Genomic DNA, 22,914 nt, shown 5'->3' with positions numbered 1-22,914 from the left:
GACTATAAAAACCCACTAAAATGCGCAGTTTTGTCCCACAACACAACGACACAAATATCAAGTTTTGAGCGAGCATGCAATTGGTATGCTGACTGCAGGAATGTCCACCAAAACGTTTGCCAGAGAATTGAATGTTGATTTGTCTACCATAAGACGCCTCCAATGTCGTTTTAGAGAATTTGTCCACCGGCCTCACAACCGCAGACCACGTGTAACCACGCCAGCCCAGGACCTCCACATCTGGCTTCTTCACCTGAGGGATCGTCTGAGACCAGCCGCCTGGATAGCTGATGAAACTGTTGGTTTGCACAACCAAAGAATTTCTGCACAAACTGTCAGACAGTCTCAGGGAAGCTCATCTGCGTGCTCGTCGCTCTCAACAGGGTCTTGACCTGACTGCAGTTCAGCGTCGCAACCAACTTCAGTGGGCGAATGCTCACCTTCGATGGCCACTGGCAACGCTGGAGAAGTGTGCTCCTCACGGATGAATCCCGGTTTCAACTGTACCAGGCAGATGGCAGACAGCTGGCATTGCGTCGTGTGGGCGAGAGGTTTGTTGACGTCAACGTTGTGGACAGAGTGCCCCACCATGATGGCAGTGGGGTTATGGTATGGGGCAGGCATAAGCTACGGACAACGAACACAACTGCATTTTATCGATGGCAATTTGTGTGCACAAAGATATTCTGACAAGATCTTGTTGTGCCATTCATCTGCCGCCATCACCTCAATTTTCAACATGATAATACACTACCCCATGTCGCAAGGATCTGTACAAAATTCCTGGAAGCTGAAAACTTACCAGTTCTTCCATGTTCTACATACTCACCAGACATGTCACCCATTGAGCATGTTTGGGATGCTCTGGATCGACGTGTACGACAGCATGTTCTAGTTCCTGACAATATCCAGCAACTTCGTACACCCATTGAAGAGGAGTGGGGCAACATTCCACAGGCCACAATCAACAGCCTGATCAACTCTATGTGAAGTAGATGTGTCGCGCTGCATGAGGCAAATGGTGGCAACACCAGATACTGACTGTTTTTCTGATCAACACCAGATACTGACTGGTTTTCTGATCCGTGACCCTACCTTTGTAGGTGACCCTACCTTTGTCATGTGAAATCCATAGATTAGGGCGTAATTTATTTATTTTAATTGACAGATTTCCTTATATGAACTGTTACCTCAGTAAAATCTTTGAAATTGTTACATGTTTGCGTTTTTATATTGTTGTTCAGTGTAGATTTGCATATGTACAAACAACTAGCATTTTTGATTCCATTTTCTTGATTCGTTAAACGTCTAAGGGGATATCAAGCTCTACTTAAAACAGTCATTACATACAGAGATTCTCTCTCTCTCTCTCTCTCTCTCTCTCTCTCTCTCTCTCTCTCTCTCTCTCTCTCTCTCTCTCTCTCTCTCTCTCTCTCAAAGAAACCACCATGCCACATTGGGAGAGCAAATGGAGTTTAGGAAGGAGACGCAGCGACCTGCTCGGTGTATTCATTCTCTGATTTATAGAGTCGGAATATAAATACACTGTTTAGGATGATTTCAGTAGATTTTTTTTGCTCGATTCCTCTGGTCTAGATTCATTTTGAAAGCAAGGGTCAAAGCGCTGATCAAGCATGATACATTGGATGTGTCAGAGACCTGGTTTCTTCTTTATGATGAAGCAGAGGAAGAGCTATTAACCTGGGTCCCTACTTCTGCCCTATTCGTTCTACTTCTGCCCTATTCGTTCTACTTCTGCCCTATTCGTTCTACTTCTGCCCTATTCGTTCTACTTCTTCCCTATTCGTTCTACTTCTGCCCTATTCGTTCTACTTCTGCCCTATTCGTTCTACTTCTGCCCTATTCGTTCTACTTCTGCCCTATTCGTTCTACTTCTGCCCTATTCGTTCTACTTCTGCCCTATTCGTTCTGCCATATTAGTTCTAGTTCTACCATATTAGTTCTAGTTCTGCCATATTAGATCTAGTTCCGCCATATTAGATCTAGTTCCGCCATATTAGTTCTAGTTCCGCCATATTAGTTCTAGTTCTGCCATATTAGTTCTAGTTCTACCATATTAGTTCTAGTTCTACCATATTAGTTCTAGTTCTACCATATTAGTTCTAGTTCTGCCATATTAGTTCTAGTTCTACCATATTAGTTCTAGTTCTGCCATATTAGTTCTAGTTCTGCCATATTAGATCTAGTTCCGCCATATTAGATCTAGTTCCGCCATATTAGTTCTAGTTCCGCCATATTAGTTCTAGTTCTGCCATATTAGTTCTAGTTCTACCATATTAGTTCTAGTTCTACCATATTAGTTCTAGTTCTACCATATTAGTTCTAGTTCTGCCATATTAGTTCTAGTTCTACCATATTAGTTCTAGTTCTGCCATATTAGTTCTAGTTCTGCCATATTAGATCTAGTTCCGCCATATTAGATCTAGTTCCGCCATATTAGTTCTAGTTCCGCCATATTAGTTCTAGTTCTGCCATATTAGTTCTAGTTCTACCATATTAGTTCTAGTTCTACCATATTAGTTCTAGTTCTACCATATTAGTTCTAGTTCTGCCATATTAGTTCTAGTTCTACCATATTAGTTCTAGTTCTGCCATATTAGTTCTAGTTCTGCCATATTAGTTCTAGTTCTGCCATATTAGTTCTAGTTCTACCATATTAGTTCTAGTTCTGCCATATTAGTTCTAGTTCTGCCATATTAGTTCTAGTTCTGCCATATTAGTTCTAGTTCCACCATATTAGTTCTCCCATATTAGTTCTACCATATTAGTTCTACCATATTAGTTCTAGTTCTACCATATTAGTTCTACCATATTAGTTCTAGTTCTACCATATTAGTTCTAGTTCTACCATATTAGTTCTACCATATTAGTTCTAGTTCTGCCATATTAGTTCTAGTTCTACCATATTAGTTATAGTTCTGCCATATTAGTTCTAATTCTACCATATTAGTTCTAGTTCCGCCATATTAGTTCTAGTTCTACCATATTAGTTCTAGTTCTGCCATATTAGTTCTAGTTCTACCATATTAGTTCTAGTTCTGCCATATTAGTTCTAGTTCTGCCATATTAGTTCTAGTTCTACCATATTAGTTCTAGTTCTCCCATATTAGTTCTAGTTCTACCATATTAGTTCTACCATATTAGTTCTACCGTATTAGTTCTAGTTCTACCATATTAGTTCTAGTTCTACCATATTAGTTCTACCATATTAGTTCTACCATATTAGTTCTAGTTCTACCATATTAGTTCTACCATATTAGTTCTAGTTCTACCATATTAGTTCTACCATATTAGTTCTACCATATTAGTTCTAGTTCTACCATATTAGTTCTAGTTCTACCATATTAGTTCTAGTTCTACCATATTAGTTCTACCATATTAGTTCTAGTTCTGCCATATTAGTTCTAGTTCCGCCATATTAGTTCTAGTTCTACCATATTAGTTCTAGTTCCACCATATTAGTTCTAGTTCCGCCATATTAGTTCTAGTTCTACCATATTAGTTCTAGTTCTACCATATTAGTTCTAGTTCTACCATATTAGTTCTACCATATTAGTTCTAGTTCTACCATATTAGTTCTAGTTCTACCATATTAGTTCTAATTCTACCATATTAGTTCTAATTCCACCATATTAGTTCTAGTTCCGCCATATTAGTTCTAGTTCCGCCATATTCGTTCTAGTTCCGCCATATTCGTTCTAGTTCTACCATATTAGTTCTAGTTCTACCATATTAGTTCTAGTTCTACCATATTAGTTCTAGTTCCGCCATATTAGTTCTAGTTCTGCCATATTAGTTCTAGTTCTACCATATTAGTTCTAGTTCTGCCATATTAGTTCTAGTTCTACCATATTAGTTCTAGTTCTACCATATTAGGTCGGTTTGACATACTGCCACATTATTTAAAAAGATGTTGCAGTCAGCATGCCAATTTCACGCGCCCTCAAAACTTGAGGAATCTGTGGCATGGTATTGTGTGACAAAACTGCAAATTTTTAAGTGGCCTTTTATAGCCCCCAGCACAAGGTGCACCTGTGTAATGATCATGCTGTTTAATCAGCTACTTGATATGCCAAAACTGTCAGGTGGATGGATTATCTTGGCAATGGAGAAATGCTCACTAACAGGGATGTAAAACAAATTTGAGATAAATAAGCTTTTTATGGAAAATGTCTGTGATCTTTTATTTCAGCTCACGAAACCAACACTTTACATGTTGAGTTAATATGTTTTGTTCAGAATAGTTTTGCTGAACATGAGACTTTCCCCACAGAAACTTAACGTTGGTGAACATGAGACTTTCCCACAGAAACTTAACGTTGGTGAACATGAGACTTTCCCACAGAAACTTAACGTTGGTGAACATGAGACTTTCCCCACAGAAACTTAACGTTGGTGAACATGAGACTTTCCCACAGAAACTTAACGTTGGTGAACATGAGACTTTCCCACAGAAACTTAACGTTGGTGAACATGAGACTTTCCCACAGAAACTTAACGTTGGTGAACATGAGACTTTCCCACATAAACTTAACGTTGGTGAACATGAGACTTTCCCACAGAAACTTAACGTTGGTGAACATGAGACTTTCCCACAGAAACTTAACGTTGGTGAACATGAGACTTTCCCACAGAAACTTAACGTTGGTGAACATGAGACTTTCCCACAGAAACTTAACGTTGGTGAACATGAGACTTTCCCACAGAAACTTAACGTTGGTGAACATGAGACTTTCCCACAGAAACTTAACGTTGGTGAACATGAGACTTTCCCCACAGAAACTTAACATTGGTGAACATGAGACTTTCCCACAGAAACTTAACGTTGGTGAACATGAGACTTTCCCCACAGAAACTTAACGTTGGTGAACATGAGACTTTCCCACAGAAACTTAACGTTGGTGAACATGAGACTTTCCCACAGAAACTTAACGTTGGTGAACATGAGACTTTCCCCACAGAAACTTAACGTTGGTGAACATGAGACTTTCCCACAGAAACTTAACGTTGGTGAACATGAGACTTTCCCACAGAAACTTAACGTTGGTGAACATGAGACTTTCCCCACAGAAACTTAACGTTGGTGAACATGAGACTTTCCCACAGAAACTTAACGTTGGTGAACATGAGACTTTCCCACAGAAACTTAACGTTGGTGAACATGAGACTTTCCCACAGATACTTAACGTTGGTGAACATGAGAAGGTAACGCGCATCTTTATCAAAAGTATTTTTGATTAGATTCTTGCCAGCGGTGTGCCAGACACAGGCTCATGTGGTGTTGTCTCTTACCGTGTTGAGTGCGTTGAGTGTGGTGTCGTCTCGCGATGCTGCTAGGCAACCGTCTTCTGTAGATCCGCCGTCACACATCCCAGCGAAGGCCGCCATGCTCCTGGAGAACACAGAGGACGGATATTTTAACAAACTTCTATTCATCAAAAACAAGTTAAGAATACAAAAAGTCACAGGGAGAAAGAAAAGTTACCTGCGTGTCCAACCTCAAGTCAGCTTAGACTGAGATAAAGTTATTATTTTTTAAGATTAATCATCATTTAATCGTTTTATAAAGCAAACGCCTTCCAGTAGATCTATCAGGAGGAGGGTACAGGACCATTCCCTGCTGACATGGAGCAGGTTCATGTCTCCTGAGCTCACCTAGCTGCCCTGAGGTAGGTTGACAGTAGGGAGAGGGTATTGGATTATCTTTCCAGAAAGAGTAGGGTCAGAGGTCGTGTCTCACCTTGCAGCCCTGAGGTACATGAGCAGGTCACAGTCGTTGACCCCTGGCATCCACACCAGCTCCTCATTCTCTGTCACAGCCTGACCCAGGCCCCCCGGGGCCTCGGAGGGGAAGGGCTGCAGCTCGGGAAGCTTGGCCTAATTAGGGTGGAGAGGAGGAGGGAGGGAGGAGAAAGGGATTGAAAGAAGGTGTCAATCATACTACAAGTCGAGCCTGTGAAATACCAGCTTTCAAATCCTTTTCATCTAACAGAGTGTCTGAGAAAATGTCACAAATCACTGTGCTTTATACAACTCTAATAGGATAATGTTGGTAAATGTTTATAATTTCACTCCTGTTGTAATTAATGATAGGTCATATTTGATAGAAATCTGTAAACACTTGGACAGCTACTTGGATAATACAGGTAAGATGACTTACTTGGTGACTCGGCCCCACTCTGATCTCTCCTTGTGTGCTGTTTAGTCGCCTGGTAGAGAGAGTTAAGTTGTTAAGATCACAACCAGGACCATTCATAGTAAAAAAAGGTGCTACAGGACTAGCTCAGTGCAACCTGGAAACAGGTTCAATTAACTGATGAGGTTCTCTCCTCTCCTCTCAATGTCTGGCTGGAGCAAAATCCCGCAGACACTGAAAGCCTGCAGAATCAAGGAGTGAGACATCTTGTCTTTATTATAGGACAGGTAAAAAAAACAATCATGTCAATACCTCAGAAACCAAGAGATTCTGGGGGAATATTTACTTGTGAAAATCAAAAGATGTGCCCGTGCAGAAATTGAGTCGCTATTTCCTGGTTGCTAAAATTCGCAGTTTATGTGACAAAAACAGGCAGTCATAAGTGTAGAGAATCATTCTATCTAAACTGCTGTGAAGTCAATTTTCCATAACCAAAAATATTGTATTTTCAGCTGTTTAAAGCTGGTGTACAAAACAGAATGCAAATGACACAAAAATGAAACTTCAGAACAGGAAGCATAAAAATAGAGCACATAGAACTGATCTACCTCTTTTTCGACTTGCTTTCAACAGGAACGACAGCTCTATAACTCACATTTCTAAGTTACATATTGTAGCTTCACAGGCATATTGCAGATTTTGTTGCATTATATAATTCAAGACTTAGATGTATTTTTTTTTTATATGGAAGAGATGCTTCTGTGCACAAAGAGAACATGTTTTCTTCTAGGATATTTTTTGGCAATAAAATGATGTGAGAAACACCTCCAACGCTGATATTGTAGATGCATTCAGCAACAAACAAAACAGCACCCCGCTTATAGGACTGGGAGATGCACAGTATTACAGAGAAATAGAGTCTTGCTTGATAAATGGCTGTACGAATGCTGGAAACCATAGCAACAACTGCCTAGCAATTTAATAATAACAATAATAATAATAATAATAATAATAATAATAATAATGTGTTCCTCCTAGCCATCTCCCTCCAGCTGCAGTGGGTTAAAGAAAATTACAAGATGGTCCCTTTTCAAAAACCCCCTTCCTCTCCTTTCCCTTCCGTCGCCAAGGCAACGGCACTTAGATTTTCCATACTGTATAGTCCCTAGCTCGGATAGCTGCTGCGGGGCTGAGGCGGGCCAGAAACTGTCAGAGTGATTTGCGAAGCAGAAAGACGCACTCTCTCGCTCTCCATCATTTGAGCTGGCTGTTTGGGCTAAGGCTGGCTGGACTGGGGATGGGTTGAAACCTGACACTGCAAGGACCCTGTGGAAGCTTTAAAAGTCCTCCAAACCACAAACCTGGCCCTCACTCTGACATGTTCATGTTGTTTCACCCCCCTCACTTTCCCCTCCCACCCCCTCAATCCCCCCTTTCCGCCCCTTAACTAAGACTTGTCAACCTTTTCTCTCCTCCTCCAAACTCTTCACCTTCTCCACCAAGCCTTATCAATCCTTCCCCCTGGCCTCCAACATCCCTTGTCTCCTCTGTCTGGACTCCCTGACGAGAACAGGCCAACATTATGAGCAACACGTTTAATACAAGTAGAGAAGAGGTTGCCAACTCCTGCAATGAGTGCAGGCTTTTGTTCCAGCCCAGTAGCAACATGATCCTGGAGAGCTGTATTGTGTCAGTGCAAGTTTTTGTTTCAGCCCAGCATCAACACACTTGATTCAACTATTTTTTTTACATAATTTAAGCAATAAGGCCCGAGGGAGTGTGGTATATGGCCTATATACCACGGCTAAGGGATGTGTCCAGGCACTCTGCGTTGTGTCGTGCCTAAGAACAGCCCTTAGCCGTGGTATATTGGTAATATATACCCCCCCCCCCCCCCCCCCCCCTCGGGCCTTATTGCTTACATTATGTAAAAATAAGGACCCAAGAATAATGACTCAAATACTATTTTATAACTGTGCATTCTCCCGCGTTGGATACAGTCGCTGTCCGCAGTTCTGAAACATAATCTTCGGTGCGCCATAGAATTGACACCTTTCCCTATGTTGCCATGTGCATAATAGGAACGTTAACCAGCCTATTGGGATTGAGAACAATGAGGTGGAGGCAGCAGCAACACAGACGAGGAAACAGACCTTTGCCTTAAGCGTAATCGTCTAAGAAAATTGAGGAGAGAGGAAAACCCCAACTTAGTTAGGTTGATAATTAATAGCCTGACTGTTAAATGTGTCAGGCTTTTTAAAATGGTCCATATATAGCTACAGAAATTAGTCAGATCTGGCTTCTGTTGCCCGCTTGAGGGTTTTTTTGATTCCGTGAGCACCAGGTCTCATGCATCTGCAAAATGGCGGATAAAGCAATTTCATAGATTCAGCGTGTTTTTAAATATTAGCTATGCTGCAATAAAATGTTTATTTTATTTTTTAAAACAGACTGGTATTAATTTAGTGTTATTTACACCTTTCTAAAGAGAAAAATGATATTGTAATCTAACAGCACCTGTTTGTCAGACACGGCTCTCGCTCCTAAACACTCCTTTATCTTCTTATTGTTGTTATTATTCTTTCATTATTTTACCTTTATTTAACTAGGCAAGTCAGTTAAGAACAAATTCTTATTTTACAATGACGGCCTAGGAACAGTGGGGTTAACTGCCTTGTTCAGGGGCAGTACGACAGATTTTTACATTGTCAGCTCACTCAGGGATTCGATCTGGCAACCTTTCGGTTTCTAGACCAACGCCCTACCTGCCTCATCTAACCACTAGGCTACCTGCCTCATCTAACCACTAGGCTACCTGCCTCATCTAACCACTAGGCTACCTGCCTCATCTAACCACTAGGCTACCTGCCTCATCTAACCACTAGGCTACCTGCCTCATCTAACCACTAGGCTACCTGTCATCCCCAGGTATTCATTATGATCCTCATTATAATAAATCAGTGATGTCATCATTAGTGGTCTTAGTGTAGTAGCCTGGTATAACCATCATGGAGGTGTAGGTAATGTCATTATCATTAGTGGTCTTAGTGTAGCAGCCTTGTATAACCACCATGGTCATTATCATTAGTGGTCTTAGTGTAGTAGCCTGGTATAACCATCATGGAGGTGTAGGTAATGTCATTATCATTAGTGGTCTTAGTGTAGTAGCCTGGTATAACCATCATGTCATTATCATTAGTGGTCTTGGTGTAGCAGCCTGGTATAACCATCATGTCATTATCATTAGTGGTCTTAGTGTAGTAGCCTGGTATAACCATCATGGAGCTGTAGGCCTCAGAGCACATCCTGCTCAGTCTTAATACTGTAACTTACTGAGGACTATATTTCAATATATAGGCTAGAGTATCAATCAATCAATCAATCATTCGTTCGTTCATGCCATCACACAGCATACGAGACATTCATGAGTTGAAATGCAATCAAGCAATTTAGTTTTTTTTTTAAATTACATTTAAAAAAGGGAGCTTTGAATAATTAGTCTTAACAATAAATAAAACCGCAACTGTTTTAAATATTATAATCTTGTTAGAACGAACTCTCGGGTACAGTTATTTGGTTTTGCTTACACTGTCCCACCAAATGGTCAGGAAAAAAATATTGTCATCTGACAGCAGCTGTTTGGCTCGCACAATACTCAGCTCACACAATACTCAGCTCACACAATACTCAGCTCACGCAATACTCAGCTCACACAATACTCAGCTCACACAATACTCAGCTCACACAATACTCAGCTCACACAATACTCAGCTCACACAATACTCAGCTCACACAATACTCAGCTCACACAATACTCAGCTCACACAATACTCACATAACGCCCGCTCCTATACCCATATCTTTTTTAAATCTCCTGTAGTTTCCACAACTACTTTTAAAATGTTTTTTTTTTAAAGTGAGATGACGTGTGCCTGTCACACAGGCACTCAATGTCATTGTTTTTACACTGTGTGACCATCGGGGTTCTTTCTTGAGTCATGTGTGCGTCTTAATTATTTAAATCAAACAGTGTGCTTTAAAAGCATCAGAAAAGCTCAGTGCATATGTAGTTGATTTTATTCAAACACATAGGGGTGTGTCTGTCTATATATGGAAAAAATAAGTAAACATTTCGACCAATCGATTGTTTTTTTGTTGTTGTCGGGGGAACAGTCCTAGGTTATTCAAATGACAGGCTATTCACTGCAGTTTACAGCTTAGACCAGAGTTTGGTACTGTCTTGAAAACAATAACATTCTTCATTACATTGTGTTGTAGCCTGGGCAGGATATATTCCTTGTCCATGTAAAATCTGAAACAATAGGGTTATCTTTTTGAGCTGGTACCCGGGGAATGGGAGGGAGAGCACTCAGCGCCGCCTTAGGAAAACAGTCCATGATTTCGTTATCCGATCAACTTTTATCCTCACATTGAGCTTATGAATTATGGGCTAATAGGCTGTAGGCTACATCCTCAAGCGTGTCTGTCTTTGTTCTGTTGCGTAACAACACACCTGGCGTCTCTGTTGCCACGGCTATTCCTTTTAAATTAGGTGGAGTCACAGGAAAAGACAAACTACGAAAGCTTGTTGGACACTTATTTTTGACCTATTTATTTTGCCTTCTAATAGCCTATAGGAGGAGAGATGCATACTTCCTCTTGCTTGCTGAATGTAGAGTTAAATAACAGGAGGGACTGGGGGTGCTAATGTACCTTTCTGGATGTGTTAAACTGTCGAAGATAGACATCAAACTAATCCAAATGGTTGTTGCATAATCAGGCCTAGACTGTTGGCCCGATGCAGTCATTTCATCATGAAAACAAAAACAGGAAGTTTGAGCGGTTATTCAAATTAGCCTACTATTCACTGCAGTTTACAGCCATTTGTCATTGCACTGTGGTAGAATAACGGTAGAATAATGTTATGGTCTATAAACGTAGGCCAAATCAATAGAGGAGCTTTGCGTGCCGGGAGACCACAGATCTTTTTCCCCCCTTGCACTTTGACAGGTAAATATTTAGCATATAGCCCTTATATTTAGCTAATGAATAGCCTAATATCTAGCTAATATTTAGCATATAGCCCTTATATTTAGCTAATGAATAGCCTAATATCTAGCTAATATTTAGCATATAGCCCTTATATTTAGCTAATGAATAGCCTAATATCTAGCTAATATTTAGCATATAGCCCTTATATTTAGCTAATGAATAGCCTAATATTTAGCAAATGAATAGCCTAATATCTAGCTAATATTTAGCATATAGCCCTTATATTTAGCTAATGAATAGCCTAATATCTAGCTAATATCTCTGGCTACACATCACTAGCCTCTCTCTTCCAGCTGTTCCCGTGTTCAACAGCCTATAACAGGGGCAGGAAACACTGGTCCTTTTTTTTCCACCCATTTAACCGACCTGGAAGATCAGGTGTGTTGAATTGAGGGAAATCACTGAACTGATCGATTAGCTCAGTTGATCAGGTGTAAGTGCCAGGTTGGAACAAAATCCTGGGCTGTGTTTCGAATACTTATACTAATACAGTATTTAATACATACTATTGACTATTGGTTCATTGTAGTATACTGTAAACGAACGTTATCGTTTCAGTTGAGCGTACTAGAGCGTCGCTTGTCTACCGGAAGTTGATGCTGTTGCTATGCAACCTCTTGCTAGCATAACACACGTCGAGCTAAACATTTTACGATTTCGTGTGTGTTCGTAAACTCAAATCTGGAGTGCCAGAGTGCGCTCTGGGCGTTCGTAAATCCAGAGTGTTGTCAGATTGTCCGTTCGTAGATTCAGAGCGTTTCATTCTCGGGAGCATTCAGAGCACACAATGGACTCTCTGGCCGAGGAGTAAGCTTGATCAACGGCAGTCAAGCACCCAAGCTAACGTAGGCTAACTACTTCCAGACACAAATGACAGAACAGCTCACTCTGACCATTTTACTTGCCCTAGCAGAGCTGGTTAGGACTGTTTTCATGTTATCCAGAGCGTTGGTGATTAACTGTGCTGTTGGCAACAATTTAATTACGTTTAGTGTTTTTTTTTGCCAACGTTTACTGACACCGGCCATATTCAACGGGTGTTGAGCGTTCGTAAATTCATTAATTATCCTGCGAAAGAGTGCTCTGAAATCGTAGTAGATAGCTAGAATTAACAATGTCCATTGAAACACACAACGACTACACCACTTAGCTAAGAATGTGAATAATCAAGTCAATAAACGTTGGGTAGTTAGTTAGATAACCGATAGTTAATATACTGCCTGGCAAGTTCGAGTAGCCAATTAACATTAGGTAACTAGCTAACACACCGGTGCATAATGCTATGCGGTTCGTAAGGATAGTGTAGCTAACAAATTGTCCGCCAACATAACGTGTAACTTATTTGAAAAGTAATTACTTTATTACATTGTTCAATATCTTAACATTTGTCATAATTAGTTAAAGCAATGAATTTGTATCTGCTCTCGTCGGACTTGGGCTGAATATTTTCCGCCATTTTCTTCAAATCTGAAAATGTTGTGAAGCCACACCCATTTTCTGAAGAATTGCATTATGGGCCATAAAAGTACAGAAAAAGTGTCCATAATGTGTAATAAACTTTTGTTATTGACCAAATACTTATTTTCCACCATAATTTGCAAATAAATTCATAAAAAATCCTACAATGTGATTTTCTGGATTTTTTTCTCTCTCATTTTGTCTGTCATAGTTGAAGTGTACCTATGATGAAAATTACAGGCCTCTCCCATCTTTTTAAGTGGGAGAACTTGCAATTGGTGGCTGACAAAATACTTTTTTGCCCCACTGTAAGTAGTATTTGCAGTTGTCACTATGACAATGAACACATCCTGAAATAATTAAATGGTCTGAACCAGTATCTGTGTGTTTTATTGACCCCATGGATGGTCTGAACCAGTATCTGTGTGTTTTATTGACCTCTTGAATGGTTTGAACCAGTATCTGTGTGTTTTATTGACCTCTTGAATGGTTTGAACCAGTATCTGTGTGTTTTATAGACCTCTTGAATGGTTTGAACCAGTATCTGTGTGTTTTATAGACCTCTTGAATGGTCTGAACCAGTATCTGTGTGTTTTATTGACCTCATGGATGGTCTGAACCAGTATCTGTGTGTTTTATTGACCTCTTGAATGGTTTGAACCAGTATCTGTGTGTTTTATTGACCTCTTGAATGGTTTGAACCAGTATCTGTGTGTTTTATAGACCTCTTGAATGGTCTGAACCAGTATGTGTGTTTTATAGACCTCTTGAATGGTCTGAACCAGTATCTGTGTGTTACGGACCTCGTGAATGGTTTTGTGTTACCACCTTATTAACAGGCAGTGTGCGGTAGGATGCGTTAATCAGTTGATTGACAGGTGTAGGACTGTAGAACATTTTCCTCTAGTGTGGACGCTCACCAACGCTGTGTAGTTATGTAGTCTATAGTTTACCATTACACTTATTGGTTTGGTGGATGGCCCATAACTCTGACAACTAACGTTATTATCACATCAGAACTAGCCTACTAGTAGGTCTAGCTAACTTATTATCACAACAGAACTAGACTATTAGAAGGTTCAAGCTAACATTATTATCACAACATAACTACCCTACTAGTAGGTCTAGCTAACATTAGCAAAATGTAATTAAATAAATATAAAAATTACACTTACTTGACCTTAATACTCTATAAATTGACTCCTTCAAATAATTGACTCTGGAAAGTTTGCCACCAGCGCACTGCAGTAGGGAAGTAAAGCGGAAGTCGAATCCACCACTCCCGTTGTTTGGCTGTGCCCATTGAAAATGAGGTGGATACCATGGCATTGTTGAATACTCTTTTCTGATTGGCTTGAAAGGCATTCTAGAGTGTGCATTATTTCCCTAAAAAAAAACACAGTCAAACAACACTGTAGAATTCAATGGCTATAGTTCATTCTTACAGTCTATGTTCGAGCTGCTTTTGAATGCAAAATGTCAAATTTAAAACATTATTGGCATTCGATTTTCATAATAGCAAGCAAGGACTGATGGTTTGGTTTAACTAAACTAGCAAGTATGTTTGGTGACCAAGGCAACTACTGTAACTATCTAGTAAACTTGCTAGCAACTTCAGTGGATGTTGAACCCATTTGTAGTGGTGAATGTGTTAAAGTATATTGGTGGTATAAATGGGATAATAAACTCGGGGCTCTATGCGTTCTCTGGAAAATAATGCAACCTGGTGCAACACACCTTCCATGTGGTCGTTTATTATTTTCCACAGAACTTACAGCCCCTCGTCGACTATCCCTTCCGTGTAGTTTTAACAATCATTTTAAAAAAGTCAACCAGACCATACAATATAATTACACGCCTACAACGTTATATTACAGGTGTGTAAACAGAATGAAGGTGTGTAAACCTTTTTAAAAATTGTATTATCATTGGTTTAAGACCAGGGAAAAATACAATTAAGTGAGATGTACGGGTGAGGGACCAGATCCCCCACACTGGGTTACTGGGCAGTCTGACAGGACAGTCTGGCAGGTGAGGGACCAAATCCCCCACACTGGGTTACTGGGCAGTCTGACAGGACAGTCTGGCAGGTGAGGGACCAAATCCCCCACACTGGGTTACTGGGCAGTCTGACAGGACAGTCTGGCAGGTGAGGGACCAGATCCCCCACACTGGGTTACTGGGCAGTCTGACAGGATAGTCTGGTAGGTGAGGGACCAAATCCCCCACACTGGGTTACTGGGCAGTCTGACAGGACACAGTAAGGAAGACAGGTGAGGGACCAATGAACCATAATGACTTTGTTTTGAGACAATATATGTTTAGTTGAATTCTATAAATGTTATATTTGGAGAATGTAGGAATCAATGAGTTGAAAAGTGTACACTTTAAATAATCCCATTTATTTATCAATCCATTTATTAAAAATAAGTAAGGGATTGGGGTACATTTCCTTATGCATGTCATGAGTAATATTCTAGGAAAGTAATCTGATATTTTAAATGGTATCATATTATACTTAACCCTGAATATGCATAAATATTAAATGTAGCTCTCCAACAGTCTTGAAACATTGTTTCAAATCTGTGTATATTATATATTGTAAGAACTTCTATGCCTAGTTAAATAAAAACAAAAAAACTTCTAAAGCCAAGTCCTGTAACAACAGGAATTACGATCAACATATTTCACGTAGTCTAAAATAGAAAGTGACAAAAATAAAAGACCAGGCAGGTCACTTCGTATTCCTGTACGCTTTCTGAACCAAAACAAGACCAGTCTGATCCAGCATGGTGTAACTTTACACTGCACAACAGTAATCAAGACAAACCCCGCCCCTTTCCATCAATCCCGTCCAATCGTCGCACGACTGTAAACGCTGTCATAATATTACAAAAAATGGTCAACTTTTCTAATCAACCACACTCAGTCTCCTTTAGTACCTACAGCACTCTTTCTTTGACATGATTGTATTTTTTCAGCCAGCGAGAGAGTGCACAAAGATCTCAGGGCTGCCATGTCGGCTCGATTGTAAATACGAGCATAGAGAGAGAGAGAGAGAGAGAGAGAGAGAAGGGTACTGCAAAATGGAGTCCACACAAGCCTTGCTTCTGTTCTTATATCTCCTATGACAACAAAAATAAGGGAGGAAAAAGTTAGCTTGCTCATATGGGTTACAAAGGGTAGTGCTTCTCCGTTATCTACCGTTACTTGTACCGAATTGTTACAACATATCACGTTCGGCTCGCGATTTACCTTCACTCAAGGTAAGATTGGCAGGGATACGCACCGTGCACGGAGAGCAACCGCTAAATTAAACTATGATTCAGATATGCATATTCTTACGATAGCTGTGACAAATGACACTCGGTGTATAGTGAAATTCATTCTGAGTAGTAGCAGCGAGTAGCTACTAACGTTACTCAAGACCGTCTCAGAAAACTACTCACGGAATTAAACGGTAACATGTGAATATTTTTTATCAACCTACCTCCGCGGGGCGAACAAGTCGTCCATGTCTGACACCGATCTCTAAGGTTCGGGACGTTGACAGTTTTGTCTAGAACTGTAGTAGTGGTCGTTTGTGAAATCAACTCACTCTGTTCCTTCCCACCTATTGCTAGGTGCTCAAAATGGAGGACCAAGCAGAGCGCTTGGTTCGAGTCTCCGAGAATGTTTCCACTGAGCTTGTGCTGTGACCTCAGCCTCGCTCCCGTTTTTACCACACACACACACACACACAACGGAGCATGTGTTAAGATCTCACACACAAGCGTGCAGACGCGGGATACGGAATCAAGAACCCCTCTCGAATGTATGTCTGGTCTATAATAAACAAGGCCATTGGAATGTAACTACAAGCTGCAGACAACAGACACAACGCTCAGCATACCAAACAAGAAAAGCTGGGGGGGGAGAGGGAGGGGCAGGGTAGACTGGGGCCCTGGCTCCGAACTAGGGGGTTCCAGACTAACGACAGCAGCGGTAGGAAATAGGGAGGCAACACAGCAACTGATGTGGATTTTATAGCTGCCAGCAACTCAGTTGCTACATTGTATCGCCTGATTCCCAACACAAAAAGGAGCACACAGGCAATAAAGTGCAAACTACACTACATTGTAGCTAAAGTACGGGTACATACTGTACATTGTTACATAGATACAGTGTGGATACATTGTAGCTAAAGTATGGGTACATACTGTATATTGTTGTGTGGATACATTGTTACCGTGTAGCTAAAGTATGGGTACATAATGTATATTGTTACATAGATAGTGTGGATACATTGTTACCCTGTAGCTAAAGTATGGGTACATAATGTATATTGTTACATAGATAGTGTGGATACATTGTAGCTAAAGTATGGGTACATACTGTATATTGTTACATAGATAGTGTGGATACCGTACATTGTTACCATGTAGCTAAAGTATTGGTACATCATGTATATTGTTACATAGATAGTGTGGATACATTGTTACCGTGTAGCTAAAGTATGGGTACATAATGTATATTGTTACATAGATAGTGTGGATACATTGTAGCTAAAGTATGGGTACATACTGTATATTGTTATAGATACAGTGTGGATACATTGTAGCTAAAGTATGGGTACATACTGTATATTGTTACATAGATAGTGTGGTTACATTGTTACCGTGTAGCTAAAGTATGGGTACATAATGTATATTGTTACATAGATAGTGTGGTTAGAGAAGATAGCCTAGTAGTTAGATGAGGCAGGTAGCCTAGTGGTTAGAAGCAGGTAGCCTAGTGGTTAGAGAAGGTAGCCTAGTGGTTAGAGCAGGTAGTCTAGTGGTTAGAGAAGGTAGCCTAGTGGTTAGAGCAGGTAGCCTAGTGGTTAGAGGCAGGTAGCCTAGTGGTTAGAGCCAGGTAGCCTAGTGGTTAGAGGCAGGTAGCATAGTGGTTAGAGCAGGTAGTCTAGTGGTTAGAGCCAGGTAGCCTAGTGGTTAGAGCAGGTAGTCTAGTGGTTAGAGAAGGTAGCCTAGTGGTTAGAGCCAGGTAGCCTAGTGGTTAGAGCCAGGTAGCCTAGTGGTTAGAGCCAGGTAGCCTAGTGGTTAGAGCCAGGTAGCCTAGTGGTTAGAGCCAGGTAGCCTAGTGGTTAGAGCAGGTAGTCTAGTGGTTAGAGCCAGGTAGCCTAGTGGTTAGAGGCAGGTAGCCTAGTGGTTAGAGCCAGGTAGCCTAGTGGTTAGAGGCAGGTAGCATAGTGGTTAGAGCAGGTAGTCTAGTGGTTAGAGCCAGGTAGCCTAGTGGTTAGAGCAGGTAGTCTAGTGGTTAGAGCAGGTAGTCTAGTGGTTAGAGCCAGGTAGCCTAGTGGTTAGAGCCAGGTAGCCTAGTGGTTAGAGGCAGGTAGCCTAGTGGTTAGAGCCAGGTAGCCTAGTGGTTAGAGCCAGGTAGCCTAGTGGTTAGAGGCAGGTAGCCTAGTGGTTAGAGCCAGGTAGCCTAGTGGTTAGAGGCAGGTAGCCTAGTGGTTAGAGCCAGGTAGCCTAGTGGTTAGAGCAGGTAGCCTAGTGGTTAGAGCATTGGGCCAGTAACCAAAAGGTTGCTGGATAGAATCCCCCGAGCTGACAAGGTAAAATCTGTTGTTCTGCCCCTGAACAAGGCAGTTAACTCCACTGTTCCCCGGCAGGCCGTCATTGTAAATAATAATTTGTTAACTGACTTGCCTCGTTACATAAAAGGTTAAATATTAGATTTTTCTTATTCAATTAAGCAACATGAACAATTCATAACTCCTTGTGAGATGTAGGCCAAAGCATTTCCAGGAAGAGTTCGTTCCGAGTAAAATGTTAAATTTGATCACAGGTTGTGTTTATAACATTTATAACATGAAAAGGGGCAGGTTGTATTTAGAATATTACAATGTTATTACCATAATATTTATCACACAGCTATTGGTTCCTGCAGTTAACTATATGGAAATGTCCGTATGTACGTATTTCAATCCTTGACTAATAATGTCCTGTGCTATGTCATGGTTCATGTGGACCCCAGGAGGAGTAGCTGATGTTTTTGCAGCGGCTAATGGGGGATCCTAATAAAATACCGGCCATAAATAACACATTGTGTTTACAGACTGAAGACTATTTTGCATTCAGCATCATGCAGCGTGTTTAGCTGTAATCAGTGCCTGTGCACACACACCAAGTGTTTAAGCTTCTATAGCAGGGTTCTCAAATTGCGGCCCGCGGTCTGAATATGACCCAAGGGGTGGTTTTATTTTTGCCCCCAAACACCCCCCAAGTTCTTGGAGCAAAAATAAATTAATATATTTCTTGAGAATTTTCATTGTCGGACAAAAAAACGCTGTGAAAACACCAGGAAATCAGTTCCTAGTGATTTTAATTTTGGAAAACGATTTCCCAACTATTCCCAGTCATATTTAAATGTGATCGTATACAAATGTAAACAAGGTTTTAAATGGTTTTATGGATTACTAAAACATTATATCTGTTTAGTCAGAGACAGTCTTACCTGGTCTGTGGGTTGTATCAGAACCAATAGTCAGAGACAGTCTTACCTGGTCTGTGGGTTGTATCAGAACCAATAGTCAGAGACAGTCTTACCTGGTCTTTGGGTTGTATCAGAACCAATAGTCAGAAACAGTTTTAACTGGTCTCTGGGTTGTATCAGAACCAATAGTCAGAGACAGTCTTACCTGGTCTGTGGGTTGTATCAGAACCAATAGTCAGAGACAGTCTTACCTGGTCTGTGGGTTGTATCAGAACCAATAGTCAGAGACAGTCTTAACTGGTCTCTGGGTTGTATCAGAACCAATAGTCAGAGACAGTCTTACCTGGTCTGTGGGTTGTATCAGAACCAATAGTCAGAGACAGTCTTACCTGGTCTGTGGGTTGTATCAGAACCAATAGTCAGAGACAGTCTTACCTGGTCTCTGGGTTGTATCAGAACCAATAGTCAGAGACAGTCTTACCTGGTCTGTGGGTTGTATCAGAACCAATAGTCAGAAACAGTCTTAACTGGTCTCTGGGTTGTATCAGAACCAATAGTCAGAGACAGTCTTAACTGGTCTCTGGGTTGTATCAGAACCAATAGTCAGAGAAAGTATTACCTGGTCTCTGGGTTGTATCCGAGGATGTAGAAAAAGGAGTCGATGCGAGCTTTGAACTCCCTGGCAGCAAAGATGTCGGAGAAATGGGCAATGTTACACTTCCCCCTGAAACACAAGACACAAAAGCAAAGGACATTTGTTTTACTGGTCAACACACAAGCACTGTAAACACACTATATATACACACACAAACGTATGTGGATACCCTGTCAAATGAGTGATTTGGCTATTTCAGTCACACCCGTTGCTGACAGGTGTATAAAAATCGAGCACACAACCATGCAATCTCCATAGACAAACATTGATAGTAGAATGGCTTTACTGAAGAGCTCAGTGACTCAACGTGGCAACATCATAGGATGCCACCTTTGCAAAAAATTTAAAATGTCTGCACTGCTAGAGTTGCCCCTGTCAACTGGAAGTGCTGTTATTGTGAAGTGGAAACGTCTAGGAGCAACAACGGCTCAGCCGCGAAGTGGTAGGCCACACAAGCTCACAGAATGGGACCGGGGACTGAAGTGTGTAGCGCGTCTGTCCTCGCTTGCAACACTCACTACCGAGTTCCAAACTGCCTCTGGAAACAACGTCAGTACAATAACTGTTCGCCAGGAGCTTCATGAAATGGGTTTTCATGGTACAGCAGCCGCGTACAAGCCTAATATCACCATGCTCAATGCCAAGCGTCGGCTGGAGTGGTGTAAAACTGGCCGCCGTTGGACTCTGGAGCAGTGGAAATGCGTTCTCTGGAGTGATGAATCACGCTTCACCATCTGTCAGTCCGAAGGACAAATCTGGGTTTGGTGGATGCCAGGAATGCATCGTGTCAACTGCAAAGTTTGGTGTAGGAGAAATAATGGTCTGGGGCTGTTTTTCATGGTTCGGGCTAGGCTCCTTAGTTCCAGTGAGGGGAAATCTTAACGCTACAGCATACAATGAAATTCTAGAAGATTCTGTGCTTCCAACTTTGTGGCAACAGTTTGGGGACGGCCCTTTCCTGTTTCAGCATGACAATGTCCCCGTGCACAAAGCGAGGTCTATACATAAATGGTTTGTCGAGATCAGCATGGAAGAACTTGACTGGCCTGCACAGAGCCCTGACCGCAACCCCATGGAACACCTTTGGCATGAATTGGAACACTGACTGCGAGCCAGGTCTAATCGCCCAATATCAATGCCCAATGTTCCAACATCTAGTGGAAAGCCTTCCCAGAAGAGTGGAGGCCGTTATAGCAGCAAAGGGGGGACCAACTCCATATTAATGCACATATTTTGGAATGAGATGTTCGACGAGCAGGTATCCACATACTTTTGGTCATGTAGTGTACATGAGCACTATAAACACATACAGTGCCTCCAGAAAGTGTACACACCCATTGACTTTTCCACATTTTGTTGTGTTACTACCTGATTTTAAAATGGATTCAAATGAGATTTTGTGCCACTGGCTTACACACAATACCCCATAATGTCAAAGCGGAATAATGTTTTTAGAAATGTTAACAAATTAATAAAAGATGAAATGTCTCGTGGCAAAGAAATTAACTTTATGTCCTCAATATGAAGTGTTATGTTTGGGGCAAATCCAACATCACTGAGTACCACTTCATATTTTCAAGCATGGTGGTGGCTGCATCATGTTATGGGTATGCTTGTTAGCGGCAAGGACTAGGGAGTTTAGGATAAAAAAATAAACAAAATAGAGCCAAGCACAGGCAAAATCCTTGAGGAAAACCTGGTTCAATCTGCTTCCCAACAGAAACTGTGAGACCAGGTCTCTGACCTCCTCACCTAAGCTGTCTCATCGTTGTTGGTGATCAGGCCTACCACTTATGTCCTCGGAAAACTTAATGATGGTGTTGGAGTCGTGCTTGGCCATGCAGTCATGGGTGAACATGGAGTACAGGAGGGAACTGAGTACGCACCCCTGAGGGGGCCCCGTTTTGAGGATCAGCATGGCAGATGTTACCTACCCTTACCACCTGGGGTCGGCCCATCAGGAAGTCTAGGATCCAGTTGCAGAGGGAGGTGTTTAGTCCCTTAGTGATGAGCTTTGAGGGCACATTGGTGTTGAACGCTGAGCTGTAGTCAATGAATAGTATTCTCACATAGGTGTTCCTTTTGTCCAGGTTGGAAAGGGCAATGTGGAGTACAAGTGTGATTGCATCATCTGTGGATCTGTTGGGGCGGTATGCAAATTGGAGTGGGTCTAGGGTTTCTGGGATAATGGTGTTGATGTGAGCCATGACAAGCCTTTCAAAGCATGTCATGGCTACAGACATGAGTGCTACGGGTAGGTAGTCATTTAGGCATGTTACCTTGGTGTTCTTGAGCACAGGGACTATGGTGGTCTGCTTGAAACATGTTGGTATTACAGACTAGGCCATGGACAGGTTGAAAATGTCAGTGAAGACACTTGGTTTTGTCAGCTAATGTTGACCATGGTCTTAACTGTTGACACTCCTGCTCGGAGTACACGTCCTGGTAATCCGTCTGGCCCTGCGGCCTTGTGAATGTTGACTACAGAGAGGGTGACCACATCAGCTGGTGCTCTCATGCATGCTTCAGTGTTGCTTGCCTCGAATTGCCTCGTCTGGTAGGCTTGTGTCATTTGGCAGTTCGCGGCTGTGCTTCCATTTTTAGTCCGTAATAGTTTCCAAGCCCTGCCACATCCGCCGAGCGTCGGAGCCAGTGTGGTAGGATTCAATCTTAGTCCTGTATTGACGCTTTGCATGTTTGATGGTTCGTCGGCGGGCATAGCAGGATTTCTTATAAGCGTCCGGTTTAGGGTCCCGCTCCTTGAAAGCGGCAGCTCTACCTTTAAGCACTGTGCAGATGTTGCCTGTAATCCATGGCTTCTGGTTGGGGTATGTACGTACGGTCACTGTGGTGACAACATCATCGATTGATATAGCCAGTGACTGATGTGGGTATTCCATTCTGTGCTAGCAAAACAGTCCTGTAGCTTAGCATCTGTGTCATCTGACCACTTCCGTATTAAGCGAGTCACTGGTACTTCCTGCTTTAGTTTTTGCTTGTAAGGAGGAATCAGGAGGATCGAGTTCAGATTTGCCAAAACATTTTATTTTACTAAGCAAGTCAGTTTCAATGACGGCCTTGGAACAGTGGTTTAACTGCCTTGTTCAGAGGCAGAATG

At 41.6% G+C, this 22,914-nt stretch overlaps 1 protein-coding gene across 2 annotated transcripts in view; it reads right to left on the bottom strand.

Moving 5' to 3' along the window:
- Positions 1–22,914, bottom strand: part of LOC139416950 (arginine-glutamic acid dipeptide (RE) repeats a) — a 347,908-nt gene that overhangs the window by 86,778 nt on the left and 238,216 nt on the right. Inside the window, exons 7-10 of one of the 2 annotated variants that reach the window (XM_071166149.1) lie at positions 19,761–19,865; positions 6,182–6,230; positions 5,762–5,898; positions 5,314–5,413 (exon numbers count right to left, since the gene is read on the bottom strand). In XM_071166149.1, coding sequence (XP_071022250.1) covers positions 5,314–5,413; positions 5,762–5,898; positions 6,182–6,230; positions 19,761–19,865 — 391 coding nt within the window. Of the gene's footprint in view, positions 1–5,313; positions 5,414–5,761; positions 5,899–6,181; positions 6,231–16,157; positions 16,560–19,760; positions 19,866–22,914 lie in introns of those variants that run through there. The other variant, XM_071166150.1, reaches the window with a different exon arrangement.

The sequence above is a fragment of the Oncorhynchus clarkii genome, chromosome 9 (genome assembly GCF_045791955.1).
Source record: "Oncorhynchus clarkii lewisi isolate Uvic-CL-2024 chromosome 9, UVic_Ocla_1.0, whole genome shotgun sequence".
Taxonomy (NCBI): Eukaryota; Metazoa; Chordata; class Actinopteri; order Salmoniformes; family Salmonidae; genus Oncorhynchus; species Oncorhynchus clarkii.
The sequence above is the reverse complement of the archived record's forward strand: the minus strand, read 5'-3'. Positions and strand labels throughout refer to the sequence as shown.